The sequence below is a fragment of the Sinohyriopsis cumingii genome, chromosome 1 (assembly GCF_028554795.1).
Source record: "Sinohyriopsis cumingii isolate HCF-2022 chromosome 1, ASM2855479v2, whole genome shotgun sequence".
Classification (NCBI taxonomy): Eukaryota; Metazoa; Mollusca; class Bivalvia; order Unionida; family Unionidae; genus Sinohyriopsis; species Sinohyriopsis cumingii.
Window position 1 is genome coordinate 3,504,212 of NC_142961.1, and position 13,847 is coordinate 3,518,058.

The following is a 13,847-nucleotide window of genomic DNA, read 5'->3' on the forward strand; positions in this document are numbered from 1 at the left end:
AAATACACATACGTGTATTTTTCTCTCGTACCTGGAAAAAAATATTTTTTTTTTAAAGTACAAGAAATAGTGTGTAAAATGTGTATTGTCATTTTGGGGAAGAGTTCATGTATCAATTTGAAAATAATACAATCGTGGTGTAGCTTCTGAAATTTAAAAATTTCACCTGGTTCTTGAAGTGTTATGCCAAAATAAACATCATTGGAAATGTTACTTATTACTGATCCATGATTAAAGCTAGAGTAAGTCATCCTTCTGATTGTTTTCAATTAATTCTGCATACAACCGTTGTTCAAACAACAGCCAACATGTGTTTCTTCTTTAACTGCATACACAACCAAACAGAGACAATGCAGTGGTTGGAAAAAGATTCTCAAAATTTAATAAACATCAAAACCGAAAGCTGCCAACATGTTTGCTGGGCTTGGTGGTGTTATTAGACACAATCAGTTGACCAGTAAATAATGTCCACTTCATTAGCTGGAAATTGAAAGGGTATGAAATTGTACATACATTCAGCTTAAATAAATTTATATAAGTGACTTGTGACCATTGCAGTCTACTGCACTTAGTTCTTGGGTTTTATATGTGTATGGTGTTTACTTATGAACTTGTTATTAATTTCCTATTTAATTTACCATTATGGAAAAGCAAGTTCACAAATGCAAGTCATTCTCTGCACTTTGCGCAATGATTAGTATAGTAGTCTTCACGTTTCTTTCGATATTAACAAAATCTGAAGTAAAAGTTATATGTACGCTGAATGCATGTGTTCATTGTTAATTATTCTTGCTGTAGTCATTCAAACGAATAGGTGCACAAGCGTTAATTATAGGAAATTTACAATGGATAAATGTACACGGAAATGCATCTGAGATAATTTTAGCAGTATGAAATTTGTACAGACACTGTTCATGGACAGTGGAATGTGATGAACCGTACACATGCTTTGTCTTTCTTAACCTAATTTTACTGTTAATTTTTCCCACTGAATTCAGAAACATAATGATCTGTGACAAAATAATTGAATAGTTTAAATATGTATGCAATTTTTGCAATGGAAAAACTTGTATTATGGATTAATTGCAAGCCCTGACAGTACGATATCAGATGGCAAGTAAATGGTGTTAATACTCTGTTCATGCTATATATTAGACATTGAATTCATACACAATGATCTGGGACAAAATTATTGAATACTGTAAATCTGTAAGCAATTTTTCAATAAAATGACATGCGTTGTGGATGAACTGCATGTCACGACAGCACAATAGTAAACCGTGTTGATACCCTATTCAACATATACATTAGACATGAGTACACATTTATGTGCCAATAAGCTGTTCTCTGAAAAAAGTAAAATACTGTAAAACCCCGCTATTAAAGTGATCCAATTTTTTGGATCTCAATTATTGTGTTATAGCGAGCTTCCACTGTACCACAAAAATTTTGTATCGTGGTATTTCTGAAAGTGATATATACCACAGTATACCAGTGTTATACCAACCAAGTAATAACAATTTAATGCTGCGATGGCCTGACACTTTAATTTCTGTATGTCAATAGCTGGAAAAATATCCTGTTCTGATTTATATCAAAACTTCACCTTACTGTAGCCACAATATTACTTCAGAAAACATAAATTATCTCAAAAGAAAATCAGTCCCCTCCAGCCTCAAATTAAATGGCCAGTACCCAGGGCCAGTTTAACCACTAGGTGGCTGCCTAGGGTGCCAAGATTTGTGGGGCACCAAAAAGCAGTGCCTAAAAATTTATTTTAAGATCATGCTATGTTGTGCAAAGCGAAAACATTAACAATGTCAAAATCTTAGGTTATTCATTTATTATCATTAAATGTAAAGACTAAATAATGAATTTAATAAATTATTAATACTAATGAACAATGCCACATTATGCAGTAATCAGTTTTTAAAAGTTTATAATAAGATATGTATAATGGGCGGGGGGGGGGGGGGCAGCAATAAGGTGGAAGGATTGCCTAAGGTACAAAATACCTTTGCACCAGACCTGCCAATACCTCATAGTTTATGAATTTGCTATGTGTATGTCTGTTATTGTAAAAGTTGTAATCTAAAAGCTTTTACTAAAGTGCTATTATTAAGCTTATACTATAGCTGATACTGAGAAAGACACAATTTTGACATTATAAAGCTTGTTGATAAAAAAAGGTCCTGAAACTGAAGCGTTCTCTTTACTAGCTCCACTAATGATATAGTAGTCAAGGAAACTTTGTTTGGGATATTTGTCAGAGAGGAACAATAAACATACAACACAATCAACAAATGAGAATATATTTAGTGACTTGAGAAATTTCAGACAAAAACAGGAGCAATAATGGAAATCGTTGGATGATTCAAGGTCTTATAAAGGAATACATATACTTAACTCTTTTATATAGGCTAGTTAATAACTAAAACATGGGTTTTTTGTTTCTGTGTTTTTAAATCCTTAATTTTTCCATAAGATGGATTTAGGCCAAGTACGTTTCAAAGCTTTACAACTGGCCACCAAATTGGCATATGTCATGTGTGTCAATCATGTGACTAAAGGATCACAAATGTAATTATATTTGTAATATTCATCTTTATTTGTGACAGATACAACTATTTTGTATAAAAAAAATTTGTTAAACTATTTTGTCACCAACAACGAAATACAGTTAATATCACTAAAGTTGTAACAAGATTCCTTGTGAATTTTCATAAAATTCCTTACTTAATGAAACTACCAACTTATGGGTACAATGCAAAAATACTGTGGTATGTACCACTGCAAAAAATACCATTGTAAACTGGTATACCAGTAATACTGCACAGCTCTAGTTCCTGACATATAATCTTGAAGAAAGAAAAAAAGGAACTCAGCCTTTGATTTCATAATTCATGTTTGAAAATGTTTGAATTTTTCCTGATTAAAACTGCCATCATCAGAAATTATTCCTATATTCACTGCTGTGAATAGGCACTGCTGTCAGCATATATCCTCCTCCTATCACTCAAACAGGAGTCTAAATGTCCTAATGTCAATTTTAACACAAGTTATTACTAATCTTTTCAAAACAGACTAAGATATAAGCAAAAGTTGTGCACATACCAATAGGTAGAAGGCAATGATGTACAGGCCTGTGCAACACATATCCAGCAACAAAATGTCTTAGAATATGTGTATACTTTTCAATGTAATAATTGTAATTCTATAAACAGATTCCAGGTACTATCTGATTTGTGTACAAAGTGCAACTTGTTAACATGTAAACAACTATGTGATACTGATCAAGTTACTTCTCCCTCTGAGGCTCCTCGAGTGTGTAATATATCAATGTCTTCTTGTATGTATGTAAATCAGTCTCATATTGAACATTTTCATGTATCCACTACATGTGGTCATTGTACAAAAGATGGATCTTTTATGTTATCTTGTTCATGTGTTTTATGTAAATAATCAAAGTGATAAAAATAAATCTGTCAAAGCTGAAAAACAATACATTGCATACTACCTTGTCTGCAAATCAATCCTCTGATCACAATTGTCATGTCTTTGGCCTCCTCATAAGAGGTCTGCAAGTAATCAACCTAAATATTCAATACATCCTCCCTAAACTGAATGAGATAAAGTTAATATCACAGCAAACTAGATTAGTCAATATTCGAGGTCTATGTAAAACATTTCTGATGATGATACTGATGATTTGGCTCTCCAAATACAGGGGTTCAACTTGGAAAGAAAAGATAGGGAACCCATGGGGAGTGGGGGTATTCTCTATGTAGCAGTGTTTCCCTTTAAGCACATTTGTGCGTCAGGGACACACGCTGGAGAAAATTGACGCACACATTTTGTTACCATGCATTTTTTTTTTTACGCAAAGGATTTTCATAATATGATCATGATTTATTTAATACCCAATGCATTGGACGATGGATGGTATCGTATATACTTCGCATATAGGCACTGACTGGTTCCCCGCTTTGTTTGCTCCCTGCCTTGCGCTCCTCTATTCGTATAGCAAAGTGCAACGCAGGGAACATACAAAACAATGAGCCAGACTATCATAGGCAATGTTATGACAGAGTAGCTTCCCCTAATTTCATGAGCTTCTCACGATTTCCATCGAGCTTAGCAAGCTGTTCTAGGTATTTAACATCGAGCCTTGCTGCACTAGAAAGTAATTGCCAGATTAAAACGTCATGCACTAAAAACATTAGTGAAGAAAGTGAAAGAAGCTGAACACAAAAGAGTAACTGTGGATCTAACTTTAATGAAAAATGGAGAAAATTATTCCCTTGATTGGAATATTCTTATGATTACCGGTGTGACTTCTGATCGCGTGATTGGAAAGACTGCAAAAGTGAATAATCCTTTCGTGACAGGATTTTAGAATTTTTAAAAATAGGCCCTCGTTCACCATAAGATATCTGGAGAACACATTATAACCTAAGATATTATTTCACAATATAGAAATCAGTAAACTTGCAGAGACAAATGCGTTATTTGGATTACAAAGTCAGCGGGTCATTGCAGATTTTGTTGGTTTTTGACTTTTACTTCAATAAAAGAAAGATCTTAATGTTCAAGTGTAACTTATTAGAAAGAAGATGAATCAGTATCCTCCTTGATATTTGGATAAATGTGTTCTAGGACGAAGTACAATGAAACCTATGACAGTACACACTTGATGAAAGGCAGTAAATTAACTCCCATTTGGTTAAAAAGATTTGGCTTTTTGTATTGGCTTATATGTAATGTGTTGGGCTATAATATTCTTTAAGAAACTGTTAAAAGTACGACTTTAAAAGAAAAATGAACTAATAAAATTATTCTTTGAATGGACAATGCATTTGTCTGTTAATTGTGCATGTTGGTGTATTTGTATGAGAAAGAGAGAGAATGTTGTGCAAGTTGCAATATCCTATTTCAAGCTGAAAAAGTACAAGTCATATGAAAATTTGCAGTACATTTTTGACCACCACATTTTTTATTTGACCCCCAGTTTTGACACCTAGGGGTTTTTTGTACCCTCAATTTTACACCCCTGGGGGATACACTGATGTAGACAGTTCCATTAGTTATAACAGATGTGTTGATCTTGAGACTATTGGGGTAGAGAGTATCTGGATCGAAGTAACCCTTGCCCAATCAAAGCCAATACTCTAATGTTCAGTTTATGGGCCACCTAGTTCCAAAACTGGCTGGATTAATAGATTTGAGGTGCAAATTCAAAAAGCATTACTAAAGGAAGATTTAGAAACTACCATATTAGGTGATTTTAACATTGTCTACATGAAAACTCCACCATTAACATGGATAAGTAACTTTGAAACTTACAATTTCACTCAATTAATAAACACCCCAACTAGAGTAACACATAAAAGTGCTACTATCATTGATCATGTCTATACTAATAAACCTGAAAACATAAGTGAAATTAAGGTGCCAGTGTATGTACTGAGTGACCACTACCCAGTCTGTATAACTAGACATGTTCCAAAATCATCTTTAAAAAAAAACACATTTAAATACAATATAGGGACTTTAAATAGTTTCATAAAGAAATGTTTCTAAATGAATTAGTTTGCAAACCCTTCCAACCAGTCTGCAATATAGCTGATGTCAACACTGCCTTAGACAAATGCTACTGAATGTTCAATGGTGCCTTAGACAAGCATGCCCCAATTAAAACAAAAAGGGTTAAACACCAAATTACACCCAAGTGGATTGCCCCTGAGATCAATGAGGCTAGGCACCTAAGAGATAATTTCCACATGAAAAAAGACATGAAAAGCTATAGAAAGTGGAGGAATAAAACTAAGCACCTTTATGAAAGTAAGAGTACCAAGACATTGTGGAGGCATCTAAAAGAGCTGAACCAACCCAAGAATAATTGTCTTTCCCCCAGCCTTAAGCAAAATGAGGATATTGCAGTATCTGTACAAGACATTGTGGAAATGTGCAACAATTTCTTCATAAGCATCTCCAGTAACAGTATTCAGAACCAGACTAACAGCCCAATTGAACCTGATGCTCTCCTATTATTTATAACAGCTAAAAGTCCTGATGATAATTATTTTTCAAAAGCTAATGTTAGTGAAGCTGATGTTTTTTATATGCTAATTAAGGTGAATATTAATAAATCCTCTGGATTGGAGTACTTAGTCCACCCCTTTATTTGATAAATAAGATGTAATTAATGTGGTAATACAAGGAGATTAGCTTTTAGTTCAGTGCAACAATACAACAAATACTTAAACAAATTAGGCGTCAAAACACCATCCATATTTAATTAGGTTCTCACAGAAAATGCTTGCAGACATAACTGTTCTGGCAGATTGATGCATTTCAAGTTTGAATACAACAGAGCACATTGTATTTATGATCATTACAATTAAACCAAACTAAAAGACATAACTAAAATATCCATTTCACTTGTCATAAAAACTTATTTAATTGGTATATATTTATTAAAGTGCTGCCTCAAGTAGGCATTAGCAGCAATTTCATTAATCAAAATTTTGTTGCATCCCATTATTTATGGTGTGCCAAGAATGTTGTTTGGAAAGAAATTTAAACAAAATACATGACTTCCTATTAAAAGCTGATAATTATATTATGTTGATTCAAATTTCCAGGTCAAATCAACCATTTTTGATGGTAAAAAAAAAGTAATATATCAAGGTTTGTTACCAATTTTGATCACGATTTTCTTCATTTTCTTCTTTTATCCTCATCAATCATTGACCACAACAGTGTTCATTTTAGGCTGTGCCACTGACCTTTTCTTTTCATTTTTGTTGCAAAAAGTTCCCTCAAAACTGACCCCAGAATAAAACAATACAAGGTTCAAGTATTTGTCTTATTAATATAGCTTTCTTGTTTGATCCTACCCATGTTCTAAATTCTTGTAGCCCACTACATGGCCTTGCTTAAAGTTTATCTGGTATTCTAATGGATGGGCAGTACCAAGTGCAATACTGATTAATGATGTCAGTGGTGTAGGGTAGACTATGGAGCAGCATGTACCTTTCAAAAGCAATAAAAACAAGAAAATAAATGAATTCCAGAAGAAGAAAAAAACACTAAGATTGCTGTGTCTTTCTGTATGTATGGAAAGAAGGAGAGTGAGCATCACTCAATCAGGCAAACAAAAGAAGAAATCAAGATCAAATTTAATTCTCGACTTCTGTTACATAAACAATAATAGAAAATACCACCGCAAAAGAAATTTAATCAAGTTACAAAAACCAAATATGTCTTGTTGGATGGATGCAATATTAGAAGTTCTATGGATTACCATGCAACTACTGAGTGAATATACCAGCAGTGCAAAACATCTGAAACCACAAGATGTCACTCTAGTTATTTACAATTTGGTGTAATACTTTATACTGACCAGATTACAGTGCTTAATGAAGTTAAGAAAATTATATTCAAAGATAAAAAGCTTTTTGATGCTATTCCTCAACTGATGGAAACAGCCTCGTCAAAAAGTGTATTTACAAATCACCATCCTGAGTTTGGAAACTGATATCAAAGATGAAAAGTATTTTACAGCAAATGGTCCTACAATCAAATACTATCCATGTTATGAAATTATGTGCACCATCAATCAAGAACATATATGGCTATCTCCATTAGAGACTATAATCCATATGCATATGTATACCATTTGTATGCCTTAGAAAATATGAACTATGCATTAGAGCATGCCATACCAAATACTGAAAATCACATTTACTCACATTATGATTGGTCTAAGTACTCAACTATGTCATAAATGTAGCTTTGGAGTAAAGTTACATGATCTGCTTTGCTGACCATATGCATCTATTCATGGGTATTATGGTGTGCCAAAGAAAACTCACCAAACCTATTGTTGTAGGAACACCTACTGGCAATACCAATGAAGATAAAAATATATAAGTCAGTGAAATAATAATCAGGATTGAAGCGACTGCAGTTTCTGATCCTGGTGAAGTAAAGCATTTTTTTTAATTTAATGACAGAATATGCAATTATAATGATTTTCCATTTTATACCATCGTACAAACTGTGACTCATCCAAGGCAACTAGTGAAAGACTGTGAGATATAAATAATAAATGGCATTCAAAAAGCTGATACACTTGAGTTATTAAGACTCGAGAATGAACCACAGCCAGTTGTGCAAAAACTTTCCCCAAATAAACCACAGCCAGTTACACCAAATGTAAGTCACCTGAAACAGTTCATGTAAGAATGCAGATTAAAAATACAAAAAGGAATTATAAAAGCAGATTTACTCACACTATTACTCCATGTCAAACCATATCAGACTGTAAAATAGCTTCGTGCAATAGCAGCATGGTTAAATATAAAGATTCATTTCCCTAAAATATGTGAAAATGAGGGGAAAAAAACTTACAATATTGCAAATTAAATCCCAAAATAATCCAAGAAATACAGACAAAAATCCTAATAATAAAAAGTCCTGAATAAAACTCAGTAAAAGTCCCAAAGACATCCAAAGCTGAAGGCAATGATGTGTCTGTTATAGCTTATGGAGTGCTGATGTGTCATCTTTTGCTTAATCACAGTAATATAATTCCAGGTTTGAATATACTATAAATTCCAGTGAATGTCTTTATTAAAGAATTTTATCAGAGCACTTTTGTACTTAAAGAAAAAATAATCACTTGATTTAAATAATTTGAAAATAAAATTTAGCCCAAATGGTCACAACATAATACAACTTGAAAGTGCTAGATGTTAAAGCATGAATGACCAAATCCCCACAATCACAAGATTATACAGTTCTCTACTTGACCTTAGGTCACAATTAGCATTTTCTATTAAAAAAAATCCATAATGGAAAATAACCTTCTAGAATGATCAATGAGCCTTGTTTACTTACAGCACAATAACCTGTACAATTCACTTAGGAAATTCCAAAAACCCAACCCAAATAAACATATTTACTCCTTGTTTCCCTGAATAATAATCCTGATATTAAGCTCATACACACAGAAAATAATTTAGCTATGTATTAGTTGTTGACATAAAATGAATTATTTTTATTTTAAGTCAATCAGGTCAAGCAGAAATGAACTCAGTTTTGGACAAGGTCAAGTCCAGCATACAATGTTACACTACATAAGCATGCAATGAAATAATAAAAAATTTAAACAAACAAACAATTAAATCAAACATACATAACAAATTATTTAAGAAAATGAAGCCATCAAAAAGTGCCTGATTCATTAACACTTTTACTTACACCCATCAGGAAGATATATATATATATATATATATATATATATATATACACTCACACACAAGAAATTTACTGAGTAGCAATAATACCTCCATTCTTGTCTGGAAGCGAAACTTTGGATTTTCCAACACATCCATGCAAAGTCTGACCAGCTTTTCAGTAATTTCTGGTTTTACTGCAAAGACACACACAAAAGAAGAAAAAAATACATTCTGTGAAGGATTAAATGCTTTATATCAGATAAACTTCTGACAATAATATGTCAAGATGTCTTTTAGATGCATTTTAAACTAATATGAAATGCAATTTTTTTGATAATATTTGTGTTACAGTCAGAATAACTATATGGTAATCATGAGTGTGAAACAAGACTACAAAGAATAGTATTTTCTTGTCTAAAAAATGTTGCTAACATATTTTATTCAAAGCAGATGTAAATAATGAACGTTCTTTGATAAATGTGTAAATGTGTAAAGATTACACATTAAGAGCAATTAACAGCCAAATGCAAGAGCAAAACTTCAGAATGGCAGTAATGAAAGCTGTTTTGTTCATGCCTCATTCCACAGAAAAGCTACTTTTATGTTATTAATAACACTGGACAACAAATTTTTACAAAAGTCATGTTACTGAAATAAAATTAGTCAATTCTTATCAATTTTTATGTGCTGAACACGAATATGACAGTCAAATTGCAAAATTGGCTCTAGTTTTTTTGTAATCTGCAAGAAATTAATGTTTACATAACGAAATGCATTCCAATAGTAAAAGGTCAACTGTAATAGCCTACCTATAAAAAATCAAGTCATTGACTACATGTTAGATTTCTTCACCTGTCTCTTGTACAGCTGTTCGGGAGCATCTCTGAGGAGTGTCCAGCAGTAGTCAGCCAGCATTGTAGTGGACCATTTTCCCTGGTATCTTTGTTCCATTGTTGCGATATCTTGATGAAAACGTTCGCCGTGTTCATCACTAACAATACCACAGTTGCTAGGAAAGAAATCCAAATGGGAATGAAGGAAGTGAATCTTTAGAGACATATTGCAGCCAAGTTTCTTATACTTCATCAACATGTCTTCTACTAGTTCCTTATAGTTTTCTGCCCTAACATTTCCAAGGAAGTTTGTAGAAACTAGGCGAAAAGCATTCCATGCTTGTTTCGCGTCACCTTCCAGCAAGTTGTTGAACCGGTCATCTTTGAAAAGCTCTCGAATCTGAGGACCCACAAAAACTCCCTCTTTAATCTTTGCTTCGCTGAGTCGAGGGAATTTTTCATGCAGGTATCGGAATGCTGGCAAAGTCCGGTCAATGGCTTTCACGAAGTTCTTCATCAAACCTAGTTTGATGTGAAGGGGTGGTAGCAAGATTTTCTGAGCCTCAACCAGAGCTGGCTGTTGGATATTCTTCTCTCCAATGGCTACATTCTGCCTGTGAGTCCATTCCTTCCTCATGTAGTGCATTTCCCTTGCTCGGCTATCCCACTCGCATAAGAAACACATGTATTTTGTATATCCTTGCTGCAGTCCCATTAAAAGGGCAACTACCTTCAAATCACCACAGAGGTGCCAGCTGTACTTGTTATACTCAATGGAATTCAGTAGCTGCCTTAAGTTATCGTATGTCTCTTTCATGTGGACAGCATACGCTACTGGAATAGATGGAAGAATGTTTCCATTGTGCAAAAGCACAGCCTTGAGACTCAGTTTCGAAGAGTCCACAAATAGTCTCCATTCTTGTGGGTCATGAGTGATTTTTAAAGCATTCATGAGGCCCTCAATATCGGAACAGAATATCAGATTACTTTCCTTTCTGAAGAAAGGCTCCAATTGCTGGTGGCGCTTTCGATATGCAGTAATTGTGACATCTTCTTCTAGAAGATTCCATTGTTGGAGTCTTGATCCTAGCAATTCTGCCTTGTTCTTTGATAAGTCCAAATCACGAATCAGGTCATTTAGTTCTTCCTGTGTTATTCTGTGTGGGGTTGATGATGCACCACAGTGAAAATCTGGATCACTGCATGCTGATGGACCAGGAGAAGAACAGGTCGACTCACCTTTGTCTTCGTCAGATGAATCAAGAGAATATTCTGCTGGAGGTTCTGGAATAGGAAGTCCCTCACCATGTGGAACTGGTCTCAATGCAGACGGAATGTTTGGGTAGACTATTCTCGACTTCTTTCGCTTCGTTATTCCGCCGGAAAGAGGAGGAACCAAGCAGAAGTAACAGTCATTTAGGTGGTTGCTTGGCTCTCTCCACACCATTGGGACTGCAAACGGCATTGATGACCTTTTGCAATTCAACCACTGTGAAAGCTGTGTTGTACATGTAGCACAGCATATATGCGGAGCCCAAGGCTTGTCTTGGTCACCAACCTTGCATCTGAAGTAAAGATGATATGCCTTCTTCACTTGAGAATTGATACTTTTCTTCTGGTTGGCAAATGTCACTTCCCCACAAATATAGCAAAAATTGTCCGCGGTATTAACACACTTTCAAGGCATTACTGTTCTTTATTGTACGTAAATGGATAAAATAATAAGTTTTATGTAACAGTAGCTTGAACTGTCTCGCACAACGTCTAAAATATTTTAAATGCTGAACCTATCTGATTGGGCTTTATATAGTACACTGCTTACGTCAGCTTCAGCAGCCGCCTGGCATTAGTATAATAGGCCTACACATGTATAGTACACTGCTGACGTCAACTTACTTCAGCAGCCGCATGGCATTAGTATTGCATTGCATCAGAAAATGATGCAATCAGCTGTGGATGATGTGAGCATGATGGTATTATGCAATGTTACATCATTATTCCGGATGTTGCTGCAGTCCTACTGGAGAAATTTACACAGTGAAACATAGAAAATGAGGTATATGAATATCTTCAAAACGAGAGCCAATACAAATTTTTCACGGTTATATTCGTGTTCGGCACACCAAAATACTACAGATTAGGGCCTTTTCAAGTCAGTAATGATTTCACTGTTGACCAGTGTAATTCGTAAAATAGTATTCCTTGTGATGGTGACTGACCCTAACTCTGATTTATTTTAAACAATTTTATGAGAGAGAGAGAGAGAAAGAGAGAAAGAGTACAATAGTTGTAAGGTATACATGTAAAGCATTGTTCAATATATAACAGTCTTGTTACTTCATCAACCAGGGATATCAGTTTTGATACATTGATTGTCAAAATGATGAGTAAACAGGCACTGGTTTCTTATTATATATATGAAATGTGTCTCCAGAATAGACGAATGAAAAACAAAACTGGCAGCAAGAGATCAATGTAAATGTAATTGTTCCAGTGTGCAATGCTCCCCTACCCATGATCTATCTCATCATTGTCATCCTTACTGTGGCTTAGCCAATAAGAACTCAACATTATCTCTGATGATGTATATTTATTTATGTCAACCTGCATGAATGAGCCATATCACCATCTGTTTCTTATTTAAGCTGGCAAATTATATCTCAGATATTTCATTATTTTAATAGTAATTATTAAAGGTGAGGTGTGACTACTGAGCACACAAAAAAACATTTAAAAATATTTTTAAAATGTTGCTGACTGTATAAAGATTTTACTGAAGCCAACTATTAAAAACATACAACATTTTCAAGCTTTTAAAAATAGCTATGTAAACTGTTGTAATTTCAATGCTTTTGTGTTTATTATTTGTCTACTCTCTGTTTTGTGTTTGCAATTGAAAAAGGCTCAGAGTAATAACCACTCAGGCTAATGAGAAACTAGTTTTGTACTGTTTGTTGTCAGTTTATAGCATTTATACACAAACACATGCACACGCACACACACACACACACACACACAAAGTTAAAATATAATATCTTTAATATGATAGAGAGATTCTGCTTTTAAACAAAACAAAGGAAAAATAAATCACATGTAAGTATTAGAGGGTTTCATTCAACCAGTTACTTTTAAATTGTTTGCTTAGCATGTTCCCACAAAATGAAATAAATACAGTGATAGCCAATATGCAGCTGCTGCTAGACTAGCCTGTTTAGTACATGCGATCCAAATATACATGTCCAAGTGACAGATTTTCTTAGGAACTAGACACATTTACTTTTAGTATTTACCTACTGTTTTTCTACAAGCCACATGGTATTCCATTCTATAACCAACAGCTTAATAAATATACATAGAAATTGCCGGTAAAGTCATCTGATGAGTTTACATGTAATATTACAAAATGGAAAGGTGAAATCAAGAAAAAGTGAAACAACTTAAATATTTTCATTAGGAGATAAACTTGTATTATTTTCAGTTAATGCAGATGAAAATTTGGTAAATTACATTCTTTCAATCTGCATGGCAATTATTGCAGTAACAGTTTCTCCAATGCATATAAGTACATCATATCATCTTCTGCAATTTCATGGAAAAACTATTACGCAAACTTAGCTGTGAAATGGGTATCTATGGTAAATACAGATATATTTACAGTACAACAGTATCTTCTGATTCTGCGTGTTTCTTTTAAGCTTTATCTAACTGGATTTTTTTTGTTTATACCTCTTTTTCCCCTTTTGCTTAATCTGTAAGCTGTACACGTCTT

General features: G+C 34.0%; 1 protein-coding gene across 1 annotated transcript in view; it reads right to left on the reverse strand.

Moving 5' to 3' along the window:
• Positions 1-13,847, reverse strand: part of LOC149806328 (uncharacterized) — a 237,878-nt gene that overhangs the window by 188,306 nt on the left and 35,725 nt on the right. Inside the window, exon 6 of the mRNA XM_089951266.1 lies at positions 9,354-9,439. Within this exon, the coding sequence (XP_089807392.1) occupies positions 9,354-9,439 (86 nt within the window). The remainder of the gene's footprint in view (positions 1-9,353; positions 9,440-13,847) is intronic.